Below are 24103 nucleotides of genomic sequence, written 5' to 3' on the forward strand. Positions count from 1 at the left end.
ACTGAAATAATTTCCCTTTACCCAGCAACTTTGCAAGAGAAAGAGCTGACACAGACACAAAGTGTGGTGTCCTGACAGTCTTGGGCAAGGTCACCTGGGGAGTTTGGGGACAGCACAGATTCCTGGGCCTGGTCCCAGAAACACTGAATCTGCCTGTCTCAGGGGGTGCCCTGGAATCTGCATTCTGACAACTTCCACGCGTGCCTGAGGCCAGGGTTCTGAGGAAGGAGGCGCTCAGAGGAAGGGACAGAGCACTTTGGTCCTAGGGACCTTGGGCCCTTAGCCAGGCACTTCTCACAGCAGGTGAGAAGTCCCTGCAGGGAGCTGAGGGCTCTTGCTGTTTTTTTTGGTTTTTTTGAAACAGTGACAACATGAGATCACATCTAGTACATTTTTTGACTGTTCACATATCACTCATTGAGCCTCCAAATAAGCCAGATTTCCCGACCTTCTAGAGAGGGCCCTGCCCACAGCCCCTTGGCAGGATGGCTTCAACAGGCAAGAGCTTGGCGAGGGAGCATCACTACACCTGACCCTGGGGACAGAGACAAGTAAGGATCCGCAGTTCTGCAGAGTGCTGAGCCTGGGTCTGAGGATGCCACACTGGGTCCCACTGGGGTCGTGACATCTTCCCCCACGGGTGAGCTTCGTAACTGGGCAGCTGAGCCAGAGGCGCTCGTAGTGCATAGAATCGCTTTTTTAGGCTCAGCAAGTGCCCTTCTGTTTGGCTGCCGGGGCTTCACACTCCTGAAAGGGGCTGGTGTGTCCTAGGGTTGTCGTCCAGGGCTCTCCTCCACCTGAGGCTCTGGCTGGCATCCGTCCCTTGCAGGTGGCAGGGAAAACCGCGTTGCGGGCTGGACCTGGGCGGGCTCTGCCATGCCTCTTTCCCCTCCCGCAAAGCACAAAGGAGGGATTCAGAAGTGGTTTCTTATTTTAACAAACTTTCTTTTATTAGGTTACTGGCTATTATGAACCATCATAAAATAGAACGGGAGTTTCAAAACTATACACGCCACAAGGCTCTGGGCTGAGAGGAGAGAAAGGTGGGTGGAGGGTCCCAGGGAGTGAAGGCCAGGGGGGCAGAGAGCCCGCATCCATCAGCACCGGTGGAGGACACTGGTCAAGGAAGCAAGCTGGAGCCTGTACAAGTGAACCTCTGTCATGTGCAAGAGTGTCAGAATGTGACCCACCCTGAAACGAGAGCAGAGAAATCTTCAAGAGCCCGACAGCTAAGGTCCCCTTCCCCGAAAGGAAAAAACAAAAAAACAAAACCCTCAAATACTCAGGGGGTAATTTACATTCCTCACCCAGTCTTGGCACCAGTTTTGTGCTTTAAAAAATAAACTCCACTGGAAGAATTTTATTTTTTAAAAAAGGTACCCTACAGCAGCTGCTTAAAACATAATTCTTATGGACAAATATTTATGCATATATATTAAACATTTCAAACAAATAAAGTCATCTATTGTACCTGTGCAGAAAGAACAGAGCTCAGACTCCAAGGGGGTTGGTTTCAAGACAAAAGGTGCTGGGACACCACATGGGGGCGTGGCTGGGGACAGGCATCCTGCTGCTGGCCACCCGTCACCACCCTCGGGGTCACGGGAAGAGGAGCTCCTGCGTGTGGGCCTGGAGCCCAGGCAGGTGCTGAGCAGGTTCACACTGGCTTTGTGAGGTGGACCCCACGCCTGCTCTCCTCACCCTGCCCTGCCTGTGGCTTCTAAGGGTGGGGACCCTCTCACTCCTTTTCTTTATTCTGGGGTCCTCTGGGACACAGAGCTTCTGAGGATGCACTTGGGAAATCTCATCTAGAAAAGCAGATGCAAAATCAAACCCACACTAAAAAAAAAAAAAAAAATCATAGACGACAAAAGAAATCCAAACATGTGCAACGATATATGAACTCAAGAGGTAAGTGGCTACCTGGGGACCTGGGGACCGGCACAGCCCTCTCAGGTGGGCTCCCTAAGACACTCCTATTGCACGTGAGGCTAAGTCTCTCTGAGGGGCCTGCTTGAGGACTCAGCGCAGAGCTTCAGGAAAGGAGGGAACTACAACAGAGACACTCTGTGCCTGAGCACCAGGGCACCACGCCACGGGCACGGCCCAGGAAGGACAGGTGCCACACACACATCCTGCGGAGGCAGCAGCTGGGGGAAAGGCAACAGAACGCGCCAGAGAGGTGACCCAAACGAGGTTTCCTTTCCAAATGGAATAAATAAACGACCTTTGTTATGGTTAAAAGAATAAATACAGGGGACGGGCGCTGACGGGGATGGGTGCTGGGTGCTTATCTGCCTGTGGCAGGTCCGACCTCGGCTTCTGCCTCGGGTCCATGGCGTTTGGTATCCTGAGCTGCATGTGCACAGCCTGGCCCTGCCCTTCCCACTCCTGCTATCTGCCCTTGAGCCCTGGCACTTCCTGCCAGCTCCACCACCTGGGACCCCCGGGGGGCTGCAGCCTTTCCCCAGAGGTGTGGACAGCAAACCACGCCCCCCAGCAGACAGGCGCTCCACGTGGCTTTCGTAGAGTTTATTCTCTGCGTCTGGATTCAAGGAGGGGCTGCGATCCCGCCTGCCGGGACGCTGCCCCCTGCCAGCGCCGGGGACAGGGAGAAGAGCCCCAGCCGGCATCTGTCCGGGTCTGGCAGAGGCAGCCAGGACGAGGAGGAAGAGTAGGCACTTCTGTCTGTGGCCGCAGGCTGCGGTCTCAGGCATAGGGTGCGGTGGCCCCGGTGGCTCAGTGAGTTGGCACCAGGTGGCGGTCGGGCAGCAGTCCTGGGGCAGAGCATCACTGGTAGAGGAGGTAGGCCTTGAGGGCGGCAGGCAGTGGCAGCGCCGGGATGGCACCCAGGCGCTCCTTCCCCAGGGCCAGGCGCACCGAGCGACGGCAGAGATCCATGAGCGGCAGGGGCTCGGCTGGGAAAAGCCAGAGAGAGAACTGGAGGTCAGTGTCAGCGTCCACACGCACGAGGCCACCTTCGCTCACAGCATTGCAATGAGTGAATAGCAAGGCTGATTTCTAAGTGCACAGAAGCTAACCTAGAAGCTTCCAAAGTCCTCTGCCCACACTGACTCATTCAGTGCCCTTGATGGCTGCCAAGAGAGATGCGCTCACAGAGATGCCATGATGATCATCCCCATTTTAGAGAAGAGGAAATGGACAGAGTCTAAATACCTTGCATGGGTTGTCGGAGACGGAGCTGGGACTTGAACCCAGGCCATCCCGGGGCTCCCCACTGGGTACTGTTCCTGTCTTTGATTTATGGCAGAGAACCACTGAGTTCTAGAAAGGGTCCCTAACATGCCAGGATACAGGTTGAACCCAAATTGGGTCAGACTGCTTCCAGCATCCACATTTGTAGCCACCAAGCTGTAGCCCATTAAGACATAAGAAACACCAGCCCAGAGCCACGTTACAGGTGGTGGCGTTCAGGAGCCTTTCCGGTCAGCTGCCCCCACAGCCTGATGGCACAGGGTTTGGCCACTCCCACTGGCAGGTTGGAACCAGAGAAACCCCAGGTCCTGGGGCTTCTTTCTACCCTACAGAGTGGCTCAGGGAACCTGTAAATGCCCCAAGGACAGCGAGGGCCACTTCCCTGCACCGTCCCAGGCACCATCAGGGTATTTCCCAGGCAGAGGCTCTGCGGACACCCAGAAGAAAGGGAACCTACCCCTAAAGCCTTTGGAATCTTCTCCATTCAGTTCCCAGCTGGCCCAGGCCCTGCCTTGCTACAGAGGAGGACCTGGCCAGCTGGCATCTCAGGAGTTTGAAAATCACCCTTTCTCAGGCTTGGCAGCCCCCAAGGCTGCTGAGACCGCAGACAGCTCGGCTCACCCAGCCTCCCCAAGGCGGCCCCTCTCTGCTCTCTGCCCCAGAGCAGCCACAGGTGAGCACACCTGGAACTGCTCGGCACCTGCTGGGTTCTGAGGGTGGAAAGAGCAGAAATGAATGGATTGAGGCATTGTCCATGGTCTCCCTTTGACTGTGAGCCTTCTTTGGGAGTAAAATAAAGTTCAGACCAAAAAAACTGGGAAAAAAAAATTCAATTCCATTGATTAAAAAGTGTATTCTTATTTTTAAAAGTCCTTTGATATTCACCAATGTGCCTCAAAAATATTAAGCTCAGAACAGCATGTGCTTATTAGCATGTGCCAGGCTCTGGGTTCAGATCCCAGCTCTGCGAACAATAAATAAATGCAACTCAATTCAATTTTAAAGTGACATTAAAAGCCTTGAATGTTGAAAGGCAAATCTTATGGCTGGGGAAATGGGAATAGTCTAGTGATGGGTAGGAGCTTCTTTTTGGGGTGAAGAGAATGTTCTGAAGCTGACTGTGGTGATGGTTGTACCACTAGAAACCATGATTGGAACACTCCAGTAGCTGGACTAGATGGCACGCAAATTATACGTCAATGAGGCTTTTATCGAAACAGAGTAAATCTTAGGCTGGATAATGCACTTACTAAATTCCAGACTTTGAAGGAAAGCCCTAGTTGCTCTTCCCCTTCCTGTAGCTACGGCTAGACAGAAGAACCGAGATGGTGAACATTGTTGATGGAAAGCTTTGAACTGGGGCTTTTCCCAGAGAGCTCAGGATGAAATCCAGGAGCCCTGACCATACCAGGAGGTTGAACTAAGTGACCCTCTATCCTTCAGGACCAAGGACCCCTCCAACCTCACCTGCCTACTCAGTCTACACCCAGGATACTCTGGACCTGGCTTCTCATTCCCCCCTGCACACAACAAGACTTGGAGCCCATGACTTTCCCTGTCCTAAGACAGGGAAATCCAGACCAAAGCCTTGTCCAGCTGAGACCCTGAAAACCTGAAGTGCTTCGCGGCAGCTCTTGGTTGGGGCGTGGCCATTGAGAGGAAGCCCTTCTGCATGGTGCAGGGTGCAATTCAAGAGTGCATACCCATGGCTGCCCAGAGCCTTCCATCTGCCCCTCGTGAGGTCCAAAGAGCCTGAGTCCCCTCCCTGGAGGACGCAGATTGGCTCCCACTAGGGGTACGGGGGCTTCCCCTAGTGTCTGAAGGCACTTGAGAAAGCATGAAGAGCCACTGAATGTGGCCCAGGTTCTCTGCCAGGCTGAAGAGCCAGGGCTGGGAGGATGCTCCCATGGCCACCCTCTTGGCTAGACGGGTTCCAGGTCACCTCACGAATACCCCTGTGGAGCAATGTGCAGCAGAGGCCTGGGTGACATTGTAGCACCAGCAACAGGCATGGGGTGTGGAGCACCCATAGTCTATCTTATGGGGACTGTGGCCCTGACCTACAGACAGGGAAACCAAAGTTGGGGGACCACAGTCTGAGAGCCAAAGACTCCAAGAGGACCCAGCAGCTACCTCGTTCTACCCCACATGGCAGCAGTGGGGTGTGGGGGTTCCTGCTGTGTGGGAAGGGGCTGTGGGATCTTCCTGGACTGGCTACAGAGGGGCAGTTAATGGCTATGGTGAAAATATGCCAGAGTCACCCAGGCATCCCGTGGACGGGTCTACTCTCTGGGGCTACAAGTACACAAATAGGTCACACCTCCCTGATGTCACAGGCAGGAAGCAAAACAACGGTGCACAGGGTGGTGATCTATCTTCAAAGGCTGGACGGAGACAAAACACACTGGCCACAGAAATGGATGTGGGCACTGTGCCTCGGAGAAATGTCCCTCCTACCAATTCTGTGTCAGCACCAATTCCAGAAGGTCTCCCCCACTTCAGGACCTTTGACTGTGGGCTGTGAGCCTTGTATCCAGCTCCATCCACAAGCCCAGGTGCCCACTGAAAGTCCACCATACTGGTGGGCACTGTCGTGTTGACTAGGGCCCCTGGTCCTATGCCCATTCCCCAGAGGCTAAGACACTAGTTCATTTTAACAAGTGACACGAACGAGAGAGACTGATAGTGGATGAACATGCAGCAAAGACATAAGAAAGCAAATCAGGTCCCACTTCAGGGACCCGAAGGTCAAGAACCTGGAGGAGCCCAGGAGCCACCTTCTGCACGTCTATGAGAAAAGGCCACCTGATGGCCTATTTGAACTGGCGCCATTCAGAGCCCCCGCCGTGACTCTCACGGTTCTCTGGGAGACGTGGACCCAACTCACACTGCAAGAGTGCAATTCTGTACCTGGTCCGTGGGCTAAAGGAATGAATGAGAGGTGTGGGAGAGCGCAGCCCTAAATGCCTTCGGTGCATTGGTGACTCTCCCCTGACCCTTGTCCCAGACTCCAGGCTTGTAGGCCATCAGGATGTACTGAAGGAACTTTTCAAATTTAGCTTTGGCCCCTCAACCTGCTCCACCCTCTGGCTTCTCCATCTCACCAGTTAGCAGTCCTGTCCTCACCACCTTCACAGCTCCCACCCGGCCCAACGCTGGTCACCTCTCACCCAGTCAACTGTCACGGCTGCCACTACTGTCCATTTCTACACAGGACATGAGCCACTGCTCCCCAGACTCAAGCCCCTGGGGCATCTGTTTAAGCAGGTCAACGCTGGTGGCTCCAACACATGGCTCCTCATCCTACCCCAGTCCTGCCGTGGGGCTGACAATGCCCGACCCTTGGTGTTCTGCTCAGTGTCCTAGGGACTGACCATGCACGTCTATGTTCCCATTTGGATCCTCCAGTCAACCGTGCCCGGCCAGGATGGGGGAAGACAGGAAGCCAAAGGCCCTGGCAGTGCCTCAGTTTGCATCTGCATATGGGTGGGGGAGGCCTCCTCAACCCTGACCAAGAGGGTCCTGGTGTGACAGTTGGAGTCTCCATGCAGATTCCAGCTCACAGGTACAGTACCCAACCACACATTCCCATTCTCTCCTTCCCCCAATCCCTAGAACTTTTCAAACAAGAAAAATGACAAACATTTTCAACTTCCCAATAGATGCAGGATAAGCATCACCTAGTCAGAGGACATGTGTCTGGGCTTCGGGGACTGTGTCAGCAGAACTCTGAGCTGCGCCTATATCTCCAGGACTCATAGGCCCAGACCCCTCGCGGTGCTCCAGGTCTGTATTCGGTACTAGTGCAAGGACACACAGACAGCAAAGCTGTGTAGCTCACAGGACTTGTGACAGTATCGGCAGGCCTGTTTCCAGAGGGACCAAGAGTCTTGGTGGCCAGGCTGTGATGGTAGGCTCATCAGTCCCCTCATCTGGTACAGAATGGACCTTAACCTCGCTAGCTCCATGGCACCTCTCTGCTGGGAGGATGGAGGCTGACCCAAGGGCCAGGGATCCCCAAGATCTTAAGTGCTGGCAGCATATGCCCAGGGCTCCCAGTCCCTGCCTATCTCGGCTCCTTTACCATCACTCAGGGGACAAATTTGGTGGTGGACTTCTGCTGCCCATTTCTGTCACCTGGGCAGATGGACTCACAGAACTCACTCTCTTGGTTCCCTAGTGCAGGTCTCAGGTGAATTCCTCAGGAGTCACCTGCTGGATGCACACCTGGCCACCCTGCTGGGAATGCCACAACCTCAGGGCACTGCCCAGGTGAGGATGGAGCAACTGGGAGCCTGCACTCGGACATGCTGCCCCATTTGGCTGTTAGCTCCCTGTCACTCCTCAGACAAAGCCAGAAGGGAGGATCCAGAGCCAGAGTAGAGGGGAGGCTTTCAAAGAGAAAGCCTTCCGAGTTAGTTCACGCCTGACCACCCTCCATGTTTCAGTATTTTCCAAAGACTGAAGTGGGTGGTGGCAGAGGGGGAGGAGGAGGATGAAGATCAGGAGAACCTGCAGTTTTGGAGTCTGTGAGACGGTCAAGCAAATGCACTTAACCTCAGGGGGGCCTTGCCCACTGCCCATTTGGCTTGTAGGGCAGGGCTAGGATTCAGGGTGTCAGGCCAAACCTGCCCTTAAAGACAGTCAGCCCACGGGGCGGATGGAGCTTTCTGACCCACTCCTTTCCAGAGGTGGGATATGCAGCAGAAGGGACCTGTAAGGCAAAGAGCCCAGCGTGGGGCCCAGCAAGGGGCAGACAGTTCTGGAATGCCAGGACCTCCTGCTAGCCCAGGCACCTCGCCAGGCAGACACAGAGCCCTCCGCCTCCCACCACACACAAACTATTTTCACACAGTCCAACAGAAGCCACTCCCCTTTCCAAAAGAGCAGGCAGAACCTGCTGTTGCTGCTGCCTGTTTCTAATCCACGCGCTCCTCCCCCGAGTCTGCTGACACCGTGAATGAACACGCCACTCTTGGGACAGTGTCTGAAAGGAGCCTCTAGCACCAGGAGAGAAAAACCCAAAATTTGTCTGAAGAGTGACAGAGGCCAATGCTTTTCATTTATCTGAGAGGGCCTAGCACCCCCAAGGTTGCAAATCCCAACTCAATAATATGCTGGCTACCATGCTGGAGTTTGGTCAACTGCAGGTCAAACCTGGAGGCAGGATAATCAGAGATAAACAAAGATCATTCATCCATCTATTTGTTTATCATCACCCATCCATCTAGTCATCATCCATTCAACCATCCATCCATCCATCCACGCATCCCATCCATTCACCTAACTATACATCCCTTCATCCATCCATCCATCCACCCATTCATTCCATCCATCCATTTGTTCATTGACCCATCCATTCAGCCACTCACTCCATCTGTCCATCCACCCACTCTTCATTCATTCATGCATCCAGCCATCCATCAAGCAATGCCAGATGAGTTAGCAAACTCAGGCTAGAGTTTCTCATGGAACCAGATGCAGGTAAGAGTGGCCTTTGAGTGTCTGAATACATGAGGACATCTACTTAAAAACACTTTAAGTCCAACAGCTGCATAAACTTGTAGCCCAAGCCCAGAAGGGAACACAGGGACATGGGGAGGGTACTGCCTCCTACAAAGCAGGCAACACTTACGATCGAGTCCGTTCAAGTAGCGCATACGGATCTCACAGTGGCCCCAGACGGCGCTCACTACAGGATACAGTTTTTTGCCCTTGAGTCCCCGAAAAGCCACTCCCATGTACTGTCCATCCACAATGAAGCTCAGGGTCCCGTCATCCATGTCCAAGGCCACAAGGAAGGAGTCAGGGACAATGAACGTCTCGTCCGGCTCCAGAAAGGCCGGGTACGTTTTGCTCGGCTGGTTCTTGCCGTCATGGTAGAGCCGGTTCCGCCCCAAGTCCCAGCCCCAGGACTCGTGGTTATTCCCCACGAGGGTCGTGTACCCCACGGAGTGCAGGGGGGCGTCTGCTGTGGCCACCCCCACTACGGCATGTGTGCCCCGCTGTCTCATGGCCCACGTGATCTGCCACACGTGCAGCCCGCGCGTGTACCCGACTTTGCCCCTGATGGCATCTGTGCTCTGGGCCACCGGATGCCGGTGAAAGATCAGCTTGTCGTCCTCCTTCACAAAGACGTTGAGTGAGCGGTCGTTGTTGTTCCAGGAGTGGAGCAGCTGGACGTCGTAGGACACGGGGGGCATGTCCAGCAGCAGGTCCAGCCGGGTGGGCTTGCAGTAATCCAGGCCCTGGAGCTCCTGCTTCAGGGGCCGGTATGTGGGGTCCCGCATGTCCACAGTCTTGATCCCTCCAGTGACCTTCTGACCCATGTTCGCCTGGTTTCACCTTCTCGCCGGCTCCCAGGGCAAACTCATCAATCTCCGGGCCTCAGCTCACTCTCTAACCGGGGCCAGGCAGAATTCCTAAGGAAGGTTGCTAGGAGACCTCCGCACGTTGTGGAGCATTCCGTGGCGTCTAATGGATGGAAAGAAAAACAGGAGGCCGGGTGAGCAGCAGCGCGGGGTGAAGGGAAAGTTACCTAGGAGAGCAGGGCTGCCCGTGCCAACGTGTCCCAGGGCCTGGCGCCGGGCTCCCCTCACACCTGACAAGGGGCAGCCCGGAGCCTTGGCCCAGAATGAAATGTCCCCTGTTCCCCTGTTCCCGTGGCTATGCTGTCACAAAGGGAAGGGGCTCCGTGCCCTGCGGTCTGCATGGAGATTGGACTTGAAGGCCGACTCCATTCTCAATGTGTTGGGTCAGCCTGAGACAATCAGGGGACACCCCCAGGGACATCATCAGGGTCTCAGGGGGCAGAAGCCCCGGGCAGCGCAGCCCAGAGCCGGCCATGATGCAGTGGGCACCTTCATGGTCAAAAGGAAGGGAGGCATCCTGTCCTTGCCTCACTGCAGAGAGGGGACAGCAGAGCCCAAGGAGCAGCAGAGACTGCTGAAGACACCAAATCCCAGCCTTCCCCTCTCTCCTCCAATACAGCCAGGCGCCTTGGACAACCACAGGAACCCAGGACAGCCTGGGAAGGGAGCCAGGTCGTGGACCGGAAACTCAACCTGGGGACCTGTGTATGCACTGGGTGGGAAGGGCCCCAGAGCCTCCTGGCACCCCTAAGGTCGCAGCAACTCCCCCAATGGGTCTTGTCTCACCCAGAATGAGGAGCCAGCGATGCTCTTGTTAAGGGTCTGGGGCAGGTCCCCATTCAGCTGAGGGGGCGGCCTTACTTCCACCCCCCTCCCCCGAGTCTGGGGCTAGCACCTAGAAGACCAGCTGCCTCTCCTGTCCGCCCGCCCTTCAGCTAGAAGCCAACATGTCACGCTTCAGGTCTCAATGGCCTCCTGGGAGGAAGACCGACTCCAGGGGCTCTCCTCCCTCTCGGGCTTCACTGTCCCCTGGATTCCTTAGGGGACACAGAGATCTCACTGCATCTGTTCCTGTCATCCCCCCCACCCCGCAGCCCAGGAAGAGCAGCAGGAGGGCAGGATGTCCCCACCTCCCAGTGTCCGGCCTCAGATGGGGGCAGACCACCTGCCCTGCTGGGCTCCTGGGCCTCACTCGAGAGCCAAGTTCTTTCTACCATCAAAACCCTCCTTGAGTCGAAGAGCATTCTGCTGCCAGGTATAGCTGATTAGAATGAATGAATAAAGGAACAAAGAAGACCTCCCTGGCCTCTGGGAGGGATGTTTGCCACTGGGTTTGGGAGATGACCACAGAGGCACGGTCATCTCTTCAGGAGCCTGGGATCAACCGGACAAGGTGGGGAGGGAGGCTTCTGGATAAATAAACTTAACAACAAGAGTTCAAGGAAGCTGGGTGGAGGCCATTGAGCTTGGCCCCTGGGGACAGGGTCACACTGGGTCATCTGTCCCAAGAAGCACTAAGGTTCCTGAAGACAGGGACAAAGAGAACACCAAAGGTCTATGTCGGGGAGGCTGTCAGACACAGGGACATCTGGGTACCACAGAGTAATGGCCTCCTGTTTAGCCCCAGACACGGCAGGGCCAGCAGGTGGGCAGGGTCTGTGGTGGGACCAAACTGAGCCGCCTTCCTCTCAGCTGGGGAGAGACCACAGGGGTGGGGCCACAGCCTCAGGGAGGCCAGGCCTCCTGCAGACTCCCCTCTCTGTAGAACATTCCATGTGAATGCTGGGTGCTCAGGGGCCCTTATCCTGTGAGCAGGTGGCATTTGTCACCTTCCTTTCTGGGTGTGAGACAGAGGGTTCCCTCCATGCTAGAGGCATGGTCATCTCTTCAGAGACAGGCTAGGGCCTGTGTCCAGCATTGGCCAGGCCAGTACAGAGCTGCGATGTCCCTCTTTGCCGCTGAGGGACTGCCCTGTTCCAAAAGATCTGTGGACACTAATGACTCTGCCTACTGAGTCTCCAAAGACAATCCCCATCCAAGCTCTCGGGCGGAGGGGGGAGACTGGGTTTGGGTGCAGAAATGGGATCTTGCTTTTGGGTGCAGAAATGGGATCTTGCTGCCTAAGACCTTGCTAGCTCCATCGTCACAGCAGGAAGGAACTTTCTGGCCAGTCTCACTGATGGAGGACCCTGCAACACATACTTCAGGGACAGGAGGGATTGAAGATGAGGCTGGGGGCAGCGAACTAGACCTCAGCCTTCCCTGAGTGACCCCCACCCAACTCCTCCCCAGGCCCCACTGGAACAGGGTGCAGAGCTGGGGAGGCCATCAGAAGTGTCTCCCAAAGTCAGAGCTCAATAAGAAGGGCCCAGAGGTACCGCCCTAAAACAGAGAGTCTGGACAACTCTCTGATGGGTGGCCAGTGACCTCCATGTCCTTGGGTCAGCTCACCACAGAGGTCAGCTCCCTGGGAGGCGGCGGGGGAGGGAACTGATGTCCTAAGAGAGTGGATTTCACCACTTCTTGCAGCCAAGCAGCCCATGGCCTCTGCCAGCTCCATCGTCACAGCAGGAGGGAACTTTCTCATTGATGGGGTCCCCGTCCCCCAACACCTACACAGGGACAGTGGGAGTGAAGAGGAGGCTGGGGTGCGGAGATGCTGGGAAAGGAAGTGAAGGGGAGAGGCCTCCCAACACGGCAGGGAAGTGGGTGGGGGGACGACCTGGGCCTGGGCGCACAGGGAACCCGGGTTTAGCTAGACCGGAGGCCAGCGAGTTTTCTCTGTCGGGCAAGATGTGCTCTCTGTGGGCCAGACCCTCTCCATGAGCTACCAGCTCTGCCACTGGAGCATGGAAGGGTCTGTGGAAGGTGTAGAAGTCAGAGCCTGGCCCAGCCCAATACAACTTTGACGCCCCCTTCCTGGGAGTCCCCAGGAGCGCAGCTCACCACTTGCCCCCCCCCCAGGACTGCAGGCCGGCAGGGCACCTCCCTGGCCCTGCCTCCCAAAGCCATGCAGCACAACAGTGGTGGACACCAACTAGAATTCGCCTTTGACTTTTCTGAGTGTCCACTGGTTCATTTGTACTTTGGATGTCACCTGTGGGTCACAGGCTTGCCTAAAACTCAGCAGAGACAATGTTCCAGAGAGGGCCTGGTGCATTTTACTTTTGTTCTTATTTTCTAGAATGTGCTCCATTCACTGAACAAAGACCACTGCTAACCGGTGTTCCTGGTCACCACACCTGGTCCAGCAGGCAGACACTGCCTTTTGGCCATGACCCAAGGGCATGGAGTGCTGGGCTGGAACAGACCACGATTAAGGTCTCTTCTAAATCAAGGCTCAGCAGACTCCCTCTGTGCATGGCCAGATTGCAACTATTTTGGGCTTTCCAGACAACAGGTAAATAATGGTGTGGCCAGGTCCTAATAAAACTTTAAGAAAACACTCAGCAGGCTGGATTTGGCCCAGCGCTGTCCGCTGACTCCTGTTCTAAACCTGATGGAGGACCCTGCAACACATACACAGGGACAGGAGGGATTGAAGCTTCTGACCCCTGCACCAAAACACCTGGATGTGGAGCTCAGGATGGGGGTGGGGTGCAGCACCCACAGCTGCTGAGTGACAGGGATGTCACTGGGCCTTACAGCTCCTGCTCACACTGAGCCGAGATGGCTCCCCTGGGCCAGGAGGGAGACCAGTGTGGGGACCAAACTGCTGTCAGGAAGGGGGCAGCTCAGCCCTGGGATCACCTGTTTCCTGCTGTTCTGAGAAACAAATGCAGAAGCACAAGCCTCACAGAACCTAGAGGTGCCAGAGGAGTGCCAGGACCTGGTCACCGAGCGAACCCATGACAAGCCTCCGAGAGGTGGGAGGACTCAGCCTCGTCCCCACCCTGGAGAAGCCAAACCACAAAGGGTGTGCAGTGTGCAGGGCTGGAATGTGAGAGCAGAGGACAGAGACGGCTGTGCTGTCACCTGGCCCATGAGCTTTGTGCACCTGTGCATGCCTTCATACACACACACACACACACACACACACACACACGCCACGTGCCTGCTCGTGCACCTGCTGGGCACACGCGTGCCACACAGACGTGATGGGCAGAGGCTGTGGGGGCTACTGGCCAGTGGCTCCTGCTCCTCACGCCCTCAGCAGAAGTTTTAAATCCCAGAAGGCACTCTCTCACAGTGACCAGCTGTCCCCTCAGAGGACACCTGCCCACTCCCCCTCTTTGCCGTCTCAGACCAAGATGATCAGATTCCTGGTGGGGTGAGTGTGAGTGTGTGTGTGAATGTGTGTGTGTGTGAGTGTGTGTGTGTGTATGTGCGTGCGTGAGCAGGAACTCTGACGGCAGGTCCGTCACGCTTACGGGTGGCAGGAAGATGGGCAGACACTCTGGGCCAGGAACTCCTACCAGCACTTTTCTACAGGTAAAATCAGATTAGAGCAAAGATCAAAAGGGTCAGGGTAGAAAAATAGCCATCAAAGGGTGGGCTGGGAGCCTGAGAGAAAGGACGTCCTTCACACAATGGGCTGTCAGCCGACTCAGAGCTGCCTCTCCCTGGGGTCTACATTCTGAAGCCAACGCCCGTTGTGGGACTGTGCGTCGGGAGAGTGCTCAGGCTATCCTCGGGGAGCCGGCGGCTGGCCGGCTTCCCCATGAACCCATGCGCCCCCTCCCTTGGCAGTGCTGTGGGTCGAGTTAGCGCACCTTGACGAGGGTCTGGGGTGACCTCAGGTCTACAGGTGGGGTGTGCACGGGGCCTCTGCCTCTCACCCTCCCTGTCCCTCTGCTCTCTGGTCACAGCTCCCCCTCGACACCGGCTGCTCTGCCTGCCATCACAGCTGAGGGTGAAGAGGAGACACAGGTCCCCAGTGTCGAAGGCAGGCATGGAGGGTGGGGCGGGGCAGGCGGAGGGCATGCACAATGGAATCAAGCTGGCTGCTTTCACACCGGCCCACCTAGGCCCTGTGGCTGGCCTGCCCACACCCCTGCCCTGGCCCCACACACAGTCTTTACTGGGGTCACAGGTCAGTTCATGATTTCGTGAAAGGGATGCCTCTCAGGAGCAAAAGCCTTCAACCCAGTGTCCCCAGTGGTTGTCAGGGGTGGGGGTGGCGAGGTGCTAAGAACCCAGCAGAGCCACAAGCCCACAGTGGTAGACAGCCTGGCTTCTAAGGACGTGAGCTCCCCAGGGCCTTGTCCCCCCACTGCCGGCTGCAACTTAAGATGGTCTTGGCCCGGGGGGCCCAGCACTGCTACCCCAGGGGAGGCCTGCTTCAGAGAGGTTTGCTGGCCACAGCTCTCAGTGGGAAGGGAGAAGGTCACAAGCCAACTCCTTCCAGTCTCTTGGGCTCCTCCGGTGGGCTCCTCTCCCCCCAGGATGGGGGGGGTGCGACGGGCAAGTGACAGGTGAAAAGGAAGGAGGTGTGGAGGGCCAGGGGCACAAACATACCCAGAGGGCACTGCTGGGGGGTCCTAGACCTGCGCAGGCCAAGGGCACCAGTCCTACCCACAGCCTGGGATGGTCTAAGCCAGCCATCTCATTGCAGAGGGAGGGGGCTGGGGACAGGAAAGACCACCTGGACATACAGTGGGGCACACTGGCTGGCTGCTTCACCACAAGTTGGAGGGGGACTTGGAGCTTGGCGTGGTACCACTGAGCGGTGAGTGCGCAGGGGGCGCCGTGAGTTAAACACCTGAGAGTCACAGGCTGTGGGGGAGCCTTCCTGCACAGGGCTAGGGAGCAGCCGTCTGGAATAAGCTTCTTGGTGCCCTGGTGCCCTGTGTCCAGATGTTGAATACCCAGCAGTCGCTTTTCCCAGGATCTTGTCTACAAACCCCACAGGTCTGCACAAAGACGCGTGGAGGAGGATGCTCAGGGCAGCGTGAGTCCCACTTCATCCACAGCGGGAACTGCACAGCCCAGGGAGACAATGAGGCAGCCCCTCATTCTCACCACTCAGGAGGCTGAGGCAGGAGGCTCTCAAGTTTGAGGCCAGCCTCAGCAACTAGTGAGATCCTGTCTCAAAATAAAAAATAAAAAGGACTGGGGGTATAGCTCAGTGGTAGAGCATCCCAGGGTCAATCCCCAGTATAAATAAACAAATAAATAAGTGCATGCATTACTTTTGTCACAAAAATGATATTTCAGCAGAGGCTGAAAACATTGACTTAATCCACTTTCTTTATAACAACAAGTTGTCCCCAAAGCAACTCCTAGACCCTCCATCTACATCACCTCTTACAAAGCTAGCACAGGGTAGATGCTTAAGTGACCACCTTGCATGCTTCCCCCAGACCACACACAGTCAGAGCCTGCCATGGGCAGAAGGGCATTTTAAGTAAAGGGGCAGAACCTTTGGAAAGCTGCGAGGCCGCACGAAGAGGAACGTCATTTCTACAATGATTTCTCCTAAGACTTAGGGTTGCACCATCTCGAAACGACAAACCTCATTTGTCCAGTACAGAGGGGGCAGCTGTCTGTCTCCACGGGCCCTAAACACAGCTGCTCGTCCCAGAGCCCAGCCAGGTGGCTGTACCTCAGCTCGGCACTGGGCGAAGGCCTGCCCAGGCTGCTCTGGCAGGGACGCCCGCTTCTCAGGTGCCACAGAAGAGTGAGGGCCTGGAGAGAGGCTGGAGGGGGCCAGGCTTTCAACACTGCTCAGATAGGACCGTCTCCCAGCACCTGCTTCCACGAGGCCACAACCCTAGGACCTCAAGGGCCCCGCTGGGTTTGCAGATCAACAGTCCGGGGTGGGGGTGGGGGGCCGCCTCTGCTGAAGATCACCCTTTCCTGTTGTCATTTGACACTCGGTTGGAGACACCCAGGGTGAGGGGAAGCACTGGGCGGGGTAGGCAGGGGGTGCCCAGGAGGGCCACCAGAGAGCCGCAGACACACATCCACCTCCTGAACTCAGTTCCCCCTCGGGGCACCTGACCCCAGAACAGTGAAACCATTGTTTTGACACCAGAGGGGAAAGAATGAAATTCAGGATGTGGGACAAGGTGACCTACATAGGCCTCCTTTCACCTGAAGATCAAAGACACTTCTCCGCCTTGCCTCTCGCAGCCGTGGTGGCAGCCGGGATTTTGCAAGAGAAACGAGAAACGTTCCGCGGGCTCTGCCTGCTGATCAGGGCTCAGCACTCTCTCCGGCCTTCCTGGGAGTGCTCGGGGCTGCTCCATGCAAGCCAGAGCCCTGGCAAAGGGACCACCACCAGCAGGACTCTGCCACCTGTTGCAAACCTCACCCTGGCCCAACCAACCAGGAGATAAGTCTCTGCTCCCAGAATCAATGTAAAAAAAAAAAAAAAAAAAAGAAGTTTGGACCCTTCTGGAAAGTTCTGACAAATGATTTTGGAGAGAAAATTCCACACGGTCCACAGCTCTAGCCTCTGACCTCAAAAGACCAAAAAATGCACCTGCCGCAAACACCTACAGAAGGACCTAGATTACTCACCCAACTTTCAGAAAGGGCTCGAATCGGCTGAGCCATGCCCATGGGAAACCAGCGTGATATTCATACAGAGACTGATATTGAAATAAGACGCCACGGTGGCAACCTAGTTAGAGCCGGGGGGGACACAGGCTGAGGCTCTGCGGGCGAGAAGCCCATTCCTGAGGCCTCCCGCCCTGCAGGAAGTTCACCTAGACAGCCGCAGGTGTGCCTCGCGGCCCAGGGAAGAGTCTAGACTGAGGACCACCTACCCCACCTGGCCAGGAGGTGGGTAGGTGTCTGTCACAGATTGGGCCTTCCTGGTCCACATGGGACCTGGACACCCCAAAAAGCAGAAGCAGGAAAGCTGGGAGCAGGTAACTGACCTCCAGGAGCTGCTGGGGGTGGCTCCCTGGGGAAGCAGGTGCCCAGGAGACTTGGCCTCACTCCTGCCTGGCCTCCTGCCTGGCCTCCTGCCTGACCAGAGAGGAGGAGGCCTGGGCAGGCCAGGTCAGCCACAGCCCCACCTGAAGGCAGCCCCTGGCAAACAAGGTGCCTGACCAATCCCAAGCTTTGGGCAGCTAAGCCTCTCACCATGATGAAGGTCACTTTTGGAAGTGGACTCTTGGATTACCCGACTCCAGGGAGAAGGAGCAGGAGAGAGAGGAGGAGGACACGGGGAGGACCAAAGCCCTTGGGAGCAAGTAGCCCACACCTGGCTCTGAGGTGCACCTCACCCTCTGCACGCCCAGGTGGATACCCTCAAACCGCCTGCGGGGGGCGCTAGAGGGAAGAAGGATGGCATTCATGATTCCAGCACAGAGTTCGTAGCTAAAGCTCCTGACACAGGGTCAGGCACACAGCTGGAGCATAATGCATGCACCTCCCTGCCCCCCTCCTCCCCCTTCATACCAAGGGTCACCTGAAAGCGTGGAACTTGAACGCCAAGTGCCAGAGCACACTCAGCCGGGAAACACCAAGGCCCGCGTGGTCCTGCGATCTCAGGGGCAGCAGGAGTCACTCAGCCCCTCCGACGGCAGCTCGGAGGCAGTGGGCACAGTGGCCCGGGCAGGTGTCCCTCCACAGGGAAAAAGCCCCTGAAGCCTCTCACGCTCGAAACTCACACATTCCATCAGGCTGATCCCTCAGGTCAGCGCAGAGGCCGGGGTCCCCTAACGCAGCCACGGTGGGAAGGGGCTGCGGGCTGCTCCCCGGAGATCACACTTCCAGGAGCCGTTCTCAAAGTGAGGTCCTCAGACCGCAGCAGCCTCGTCTGGGAATCAGCCGGAGACGCAGACTCCCGGCCCCACCAGACCTCTGAACCAGAACCTGGGGCAGGGTGGGGTCGTCCGCAATCCGACAGGCCCTCCGGGGACTGGGAGGTGGCTTCCATTTAGAATCGCTGGTTTAAAGGAATCAGATCTCAGCCTTTGGGGATGGCAGATCCATACTAAATGAGAACTACCAGGCTTGGACGTAATCCACGTTTTTTTTTTTTTTTTTTTTTTTTTTTTAACTCCTTTTTTTATCTGGATAAGAACTATTTCAGGGTCCTACATGCTCATAAGAAATCTCAATTCCCAAATGTATGAAGTATAAATGAAAGGGCTCCCTCCCCCGCTGCCTACAGGGAAGACCAAGAGAGGGGCAGGTGTCTCCCAGACCCTTCTGGCATGAATCCAAGTGCAGACACAGGACGGCTGTCCCTTCATGGGCAGGGGCACAGCATGCCCAGCTCTTCTGTGTCATAATATATTGGTCACTTTTAATCATGATTGATGGTTGCCCAGAAGCCCACCGTGGCTACTGGGCTCTTGGTAGCGTGCCTGCACAGAGGGACACCTGAGCTCTTAGACTGTCATGATCTCCAGGTGCAGGGAGTGAGCTCCTGGTAACAGGAGGGCCTCGGAGCCTTGTCCTTTATTCAGCTCACAGCCACCCTCAAAATCTCAGACCTCAGGACTTCCCACCGGCTGCCCACTTTAGTAGAATAAAATCAAACGTGCAGGGGACCTCCCCCCAAGCCTCCTGATCTTTGCAACCGAGCGTGGCAGGCCCAAGGTTTCGGCAGCGCTAGTTGGACTGAAGTTGGTCAACTGGACCTTGACTGGACCACTGCCAACGACCTTGGAAAGGGTCCTAAAAGGAATCGGGCAGCCCGTTGGCTGGTGCTACCTGACCGCCACCCCCGGGATGGGGTTTCATGGAACTGAACCAGATGCCAAGGGAGAGGTAGATTCTGGGGCCTCACAGGCAGCGGGCAGAAGAAAGCACTTTAGCTTCCTCCTCAGCCACCACCACATTCAGAACCTCTCCTGCTGTGTTCCTGGTCTTCCTCCTCCAACCCCGTCAGCCTGGAAAGTCCTGAACACTCTAGAGGGGAGAGCCCCAGCAAGTCCAAAGGCAGCAGATAAGCGAATCCTAAACTTCCAGGCAAGATAAAGGGTGTTGGGGCACCAGCTTGTCATTCGCAGGATAAAGAGAGGAGAGAGCAGCTCATCCACAGAGTGTCACTCAGCTGTCAAAAACGCGAAAGAGACCCGGGTGGTGGTGCATGACTGCCATCCCGGCAGCTCCAGAGGCAGAGGCAGGAGGATCCCGAATTCTAAGCCAGCCTCAGCAATTTAGTGAGGCTCTTAAGCAACTCAGCCAGACCCTGTCTTTAAATAAAAAATAAAAAGGGCTTAGGATGTGGCTCAGTGGTTAATTAAGCACCCCTGGGTTCGATCCCTGGTACCAAAAAAAAAAAAAAAAAAAAAAGATAGAAAGAAAAGAATCCTAAGGAGAAGGCTCCCAGTAGAACAGGCCAGGGCAGAGGTTTGCTATGTAGGTGACACAAAGGTACAATCTTACCTGTGCCAAGATGAAAGCCTAGAAAAAACACGCATCATGTGCACAAAGAGGTAGAAAGGAACCCAGAAAAGAGCAAGTGCCCGCTTGTTTACAAACACGAGTTTATGAGCTCCCTTCCTTTTTAAATTTCTTCACTGTCATTTTTTATTGTTGCAGAAAAAATAAATGGATGGACCCAAGTGTCCCTCAACGGGTGAACGGGTCAGCGAGGTGTGGTCTACACACCGAGTGGGGTATCACGCAGCCACAAGAGGGGAACAATCTGCCGGCACAGCAGGCAACGCCGGGCCTTGCGAACGTGGAGGTGAGAGGACCAGACGTGGAAGGTGAGTACCCACGATTCCATTTCTGTGAAACAGGCAAATCCACAGAGGCCGAACACAGGGCCCGGGGAGGGGAGGGGAGTGACCGCCAATGGACAGGACGGGTGGCGTTGCACAGAACTGGAGGGATGAAATGCCATTCCACAGGAATTTCACCTCAATAAATAAGAAAACATAAGTGGGTGAAAAGTGTCCACCCTCCAAAACTCACGCGGCCAGGAGGGTGTGGCCCGGGGTGCGGAGCTGAGAGAAGCTCGGAGCTGGCTTCCAGAGACCTGGCCAGCCGCACGAGCTTGTTCGCCAGGGCTGCGCCCAGGGACGGGGCTGACGACGTTCAGATGTGGAGCGCACAGAGCTTTCTAGAGTTGCTGCAATCCAGACCCCTCCTTCCACCTTCTCTCCGAAAGGAAGAGCTCAGAGCTCGGGTCTGGAGACTCTGGCGGCCTGGAGCCGGCACCTGTAGGTCAGGTTTCTCCAGAGGAATCTGCTTGTGTGACCCAACCTGGGCTCAGAACGTGGTCTCTGGAGGGGGCAACGCACGCCAAGCCCCGGGTCTGGGGATGAGGATGGACACAAGGCCATGGGGAGCGGGCCCCCGGGGAGGAGGCCGGCTGGACCTCCTATGGAGCCTGCCAACACCGGGAGGCCACTGGCTTTGGCAAAGGCCCTGCTGTTTGGTATCAGGAAATAGTTCCAGCCACTGAGATCCCGCTCGCTGCCCCTGCCCATGTGTCAGGGCCTGGCTGCCAGCTCCGAGGCCACCCCATGGAGCTCCTGCCCACAGCCAGAGGCCCCAGGCTGACGCACAGGTGGCCTGGACTTGTTGCCACAGGAAAGGCTGCCCAGCGGACGAGCCGAGGCGTTCCCAAGAGGATTATCCCTCGTGGCCCTGGCGCAACCTGAGCGCCTCATGCCAGGTGCCACCGTTTCCCACACACCCCTCCAGGGCTGGCTCGTGGGGACCTTGGAAAGCTGGCCTGGGGGCCTGGCTCTGGGCCTGTGCTCCAAGCCCCCTTCCTGGGCCACCCTGCCAGAAGGCCAGCGTGGGCTCCTGGAGACCCACATGCTCCCTAGTCCCAGAGCCCCTCCACAGGTGGGCCGTGCAGACATGCAGGCCGCACAGGGTCCGCTCAGGAGAGGTGGGCGGCGCTGCCCCACATGACGGGAAGGCCAAAGCCGACCAGGCAGCCCACCCTAGAGACGACCGGCCAACACGCAGCTGATGAACGCAGAAAATACCCACGTCCCAAAGTGGGGGCCTGGGGCGGCAGGCACGCCCAAAGCATTTATTAGCTACCTACTATATACACAGAACTGGTAGAAATCTTGGGGGGGGGTGGCAGATAACACAATCAAGTGAGCAATAAACGCAGCTTCAGGGAAGGGGCTTCCCTCTGTAGGCTCAGTGGGTCGCCCCAGTTCCCAGAATGGCAGGTGCCCAGAGGCAAGGGCTGAACGAATGAACAGCGAGTGAACCGGCGTCAAAGAAAAATGAATCCACGTGGGGAGGACAGGGCAAGTGGCAGGGGAGGGTGGGATGGGAGGGTCCTGACACACAGACACCAGCAGACACCCAGATGCCGGAAGAGAGAGGGATGGGCCAGCAACGGAGGACTGGACCTCATATAGGAGGGACCTAGGAGTGTACAGCAATGCTGCAGCAAGCAAGCCACGTGCTGCCAGCCATAGAGCACATGCCTGGGACTGTGCACACCACTTGGGACTGTGCACAGCACCTGGGACTGAGCACAGCACTTAGGACTCAATAATGGTAATAAACAACCGTTACCTACTGGTGTACTTAGTACACTGTTTATCGTTGCCACAGAGTGTGCTGCTTTTGCTAATAAAGCAAAGTTTCCTGTAAAGGGTTGTGCCAGGTTCTGCCAGAGACAACTCACACTTCTGGTGTTCATGAAGTCTCAGAGAGGTCATGTGGCCTACCTGCCCTGCATCATCTCGGTCTGGATCAGTGCACTCTCTGATGTTCCCATCATAACTAAACTGCCTAATGATGAATTTCTCAAAATGTGTCCTGTTGCTAAGAGCTGAATTTCCCCAGCAGAGTAGAGGGGGCAGGATATGCAAAGGCCCTGAGGCAAAATTATGCTTGGCACAATGGGAGAATACCAGCAAAGCCATGTGGCTGGAGCAAAGGGAGGGGGGCTGTGGAGGGGACAGGGTAAGAGACGGGCAGAAGGTAGGGGCCTGGTGAGCAACAATATGGACTTTGGGTTTTACATTCAGTGTGTTGAGAAAGCAGGCATTTTTTAGCATCCACGGCCAGAGGCCACAGGCTGACTTTGTTGTAAGAGGATCCCTCTGTGTTGAGGACGGGCTTTTGGCAGCCAGGGCGGAGGCAGGGAGACCAGCAAGAAGGCAACGCAAGGATGAAGCTTGGACCCGGGCTGGCAGACAAAGCGGGATACAGGACGTAACCCAATCTAGCGCTCACCCTCTCGCTGACGTCACAACCCGCCCACGCAGAGTGCTGCTTAATCAAGGTGAGTGGGGGCCTAGTAAAGGGGCCAGCAGGACGGTGGCTCAGGGAGATGGCGGCCTCATCCAGGAGCCTGGGGACTCAGCTCCTGTCAGGGCTACCCTGTGGGTACGGCGGAGACGTTGGGTTGCAAAACTCGAGGCACCTGTCATGACAGCCACTTGTTGGTACCCCTGAGACCTCATTCTGCACTGCCACCTTGGGCGGGGACATACATCTTCAGCACACCTGATTCTTCTACTCCTTGCTGCATGAGAACAAAGTGCCTCGGGTTTGTACGGTCAGTCTCTTGTGAGTTTGGTGGATACCTCGAAGTTGCATCAACATTGCACACACCAGGGGGGAAAAGCCTCCAGTCTCTCAATCTGCAAAATGTGGGTGGGTCATAATGTCCCCAGGGATCTAGGCCACCTCCTTGGGATCCTTATCTAAGAATTCTTGAAACAGGGTGAATTCAGGGAGGCTCATTTAACAGGGTCTGCAGTCCGGAGTGGGGCGAGTTTCCTGGCTGAGCCTCGAGGGCCCCTCCCCTGGGATGTGGGTGGGTGGTGGATGGGTCTCGCTGGTCTGCTTTAAGGGTGCGATGAAGATCCGCGGAGACCTCAGCCAGCAACACTGATGGTGCATGATTTAGTGTGAAGAGAGGGAAAGCGGGGGTGGGGGTTTTCCTGAGATGGGGTTTCTAGGTGTCCCCCAGTGGGGGAAGGCAGCTGGACCCCCTCCCTGCCCCAGACTCAGCCATCACTGCAAAGGACAGCTGCCCCGAGGCGCTGTGACTTAGCGCCAGGCCCCCTCTTGCCGTTTCCAGCTTATTAAGAGGCCCCTGCAGGAAGCCCACGGGTCTTCTGAGGTTGGGTCTGCAGCCGGCATGGTTTCCACCTCTGCCGGACTCTCCCACGGAACCTCCCCTGGTAACCACGTTCGCCAGGAAAGGGGGTGGCCCTGGGGACAGTGGGTCCGCAGCCTCCTGGGCAGGGACAGGGACGTGTTCCCCACTTGTCTGCTCTCTGAGGCCAGGTGGCCAGGGCCTGAGCATCAGAAGGGTTCCTCGGGAGAGCAGCCTGGATCGAGAGAGTCTGTTCCATTTCTCAGTCTTGAGAATCAGAAGGAAAAAAAGGGGAAGTGGAAAAAAGGGAAATTGGCCCGATGTCCATGTAATGGACTCATCGAGGATGGCCACAGGCTGAGGGAAGGAGGAGTAGGGCTGGAGGAGCTGTCAGCCCAGCTTTGGAAACAGAAGCACAGACCCCAGTGCCCCGCCCCCCCAGGTACACAGAGGACAACCACTGGGCCTTCCCGTGTCCCCCGCATGGCAGAGCTGCTCTGTGACATCAGACTGGTGCCTTCAGATAGGCGTTCCCTCTGCCAGGGAGACCTTCCATAAAATAAGAGAGGTAGCA

The 24103-nt window shown here is 56.3% G+C and overlaps 1 protein-coding gene across 1 annotated transcript; it reads right to left on the bottom strand.

Annotated features, from left to right (window-relative positions):
• Positions 1-965: 965 nt before the first annotated feature.
• Positions 966-9680, bottom strand: Spsb1 (splA/ryanodine receptor domain and SOCS box containing 1). Its single transcript, XM_076863385.2, has 2 exons — positions 8852-9680; positions 966-2918 (listed from the first exon to the last, which is right to left on the bottom strand). Exons 1-2 carry the CDS (start codon positions 9543-9545, stop codon positions 2791-2793), a joined length of 822 nt encoding a protein of 273 aa, XP_076719500.1. The 5' UTR covers positions 9546-9680; the 3' UTR covers positions 966-2790.
• Positions 9681-24103: the final 14423 nt, after the last annotated feature.

The sequence above is a fragment of the Callospermophilus lateralis genome, chromosome 7, assembly GCF_048772815.1.
Source record: "Callospermophilus lateralis isolate mCalLat2 chromosome 7, mCalLat2.hap1, whole genome shotgun sequence".
NCBI classification, from domain to species: Eukaryota; Metazoa; Chordata; class Mammalia; order Rodentia; family Sciuridae; genus Callospermophilus; species Callospermophilus lateralis.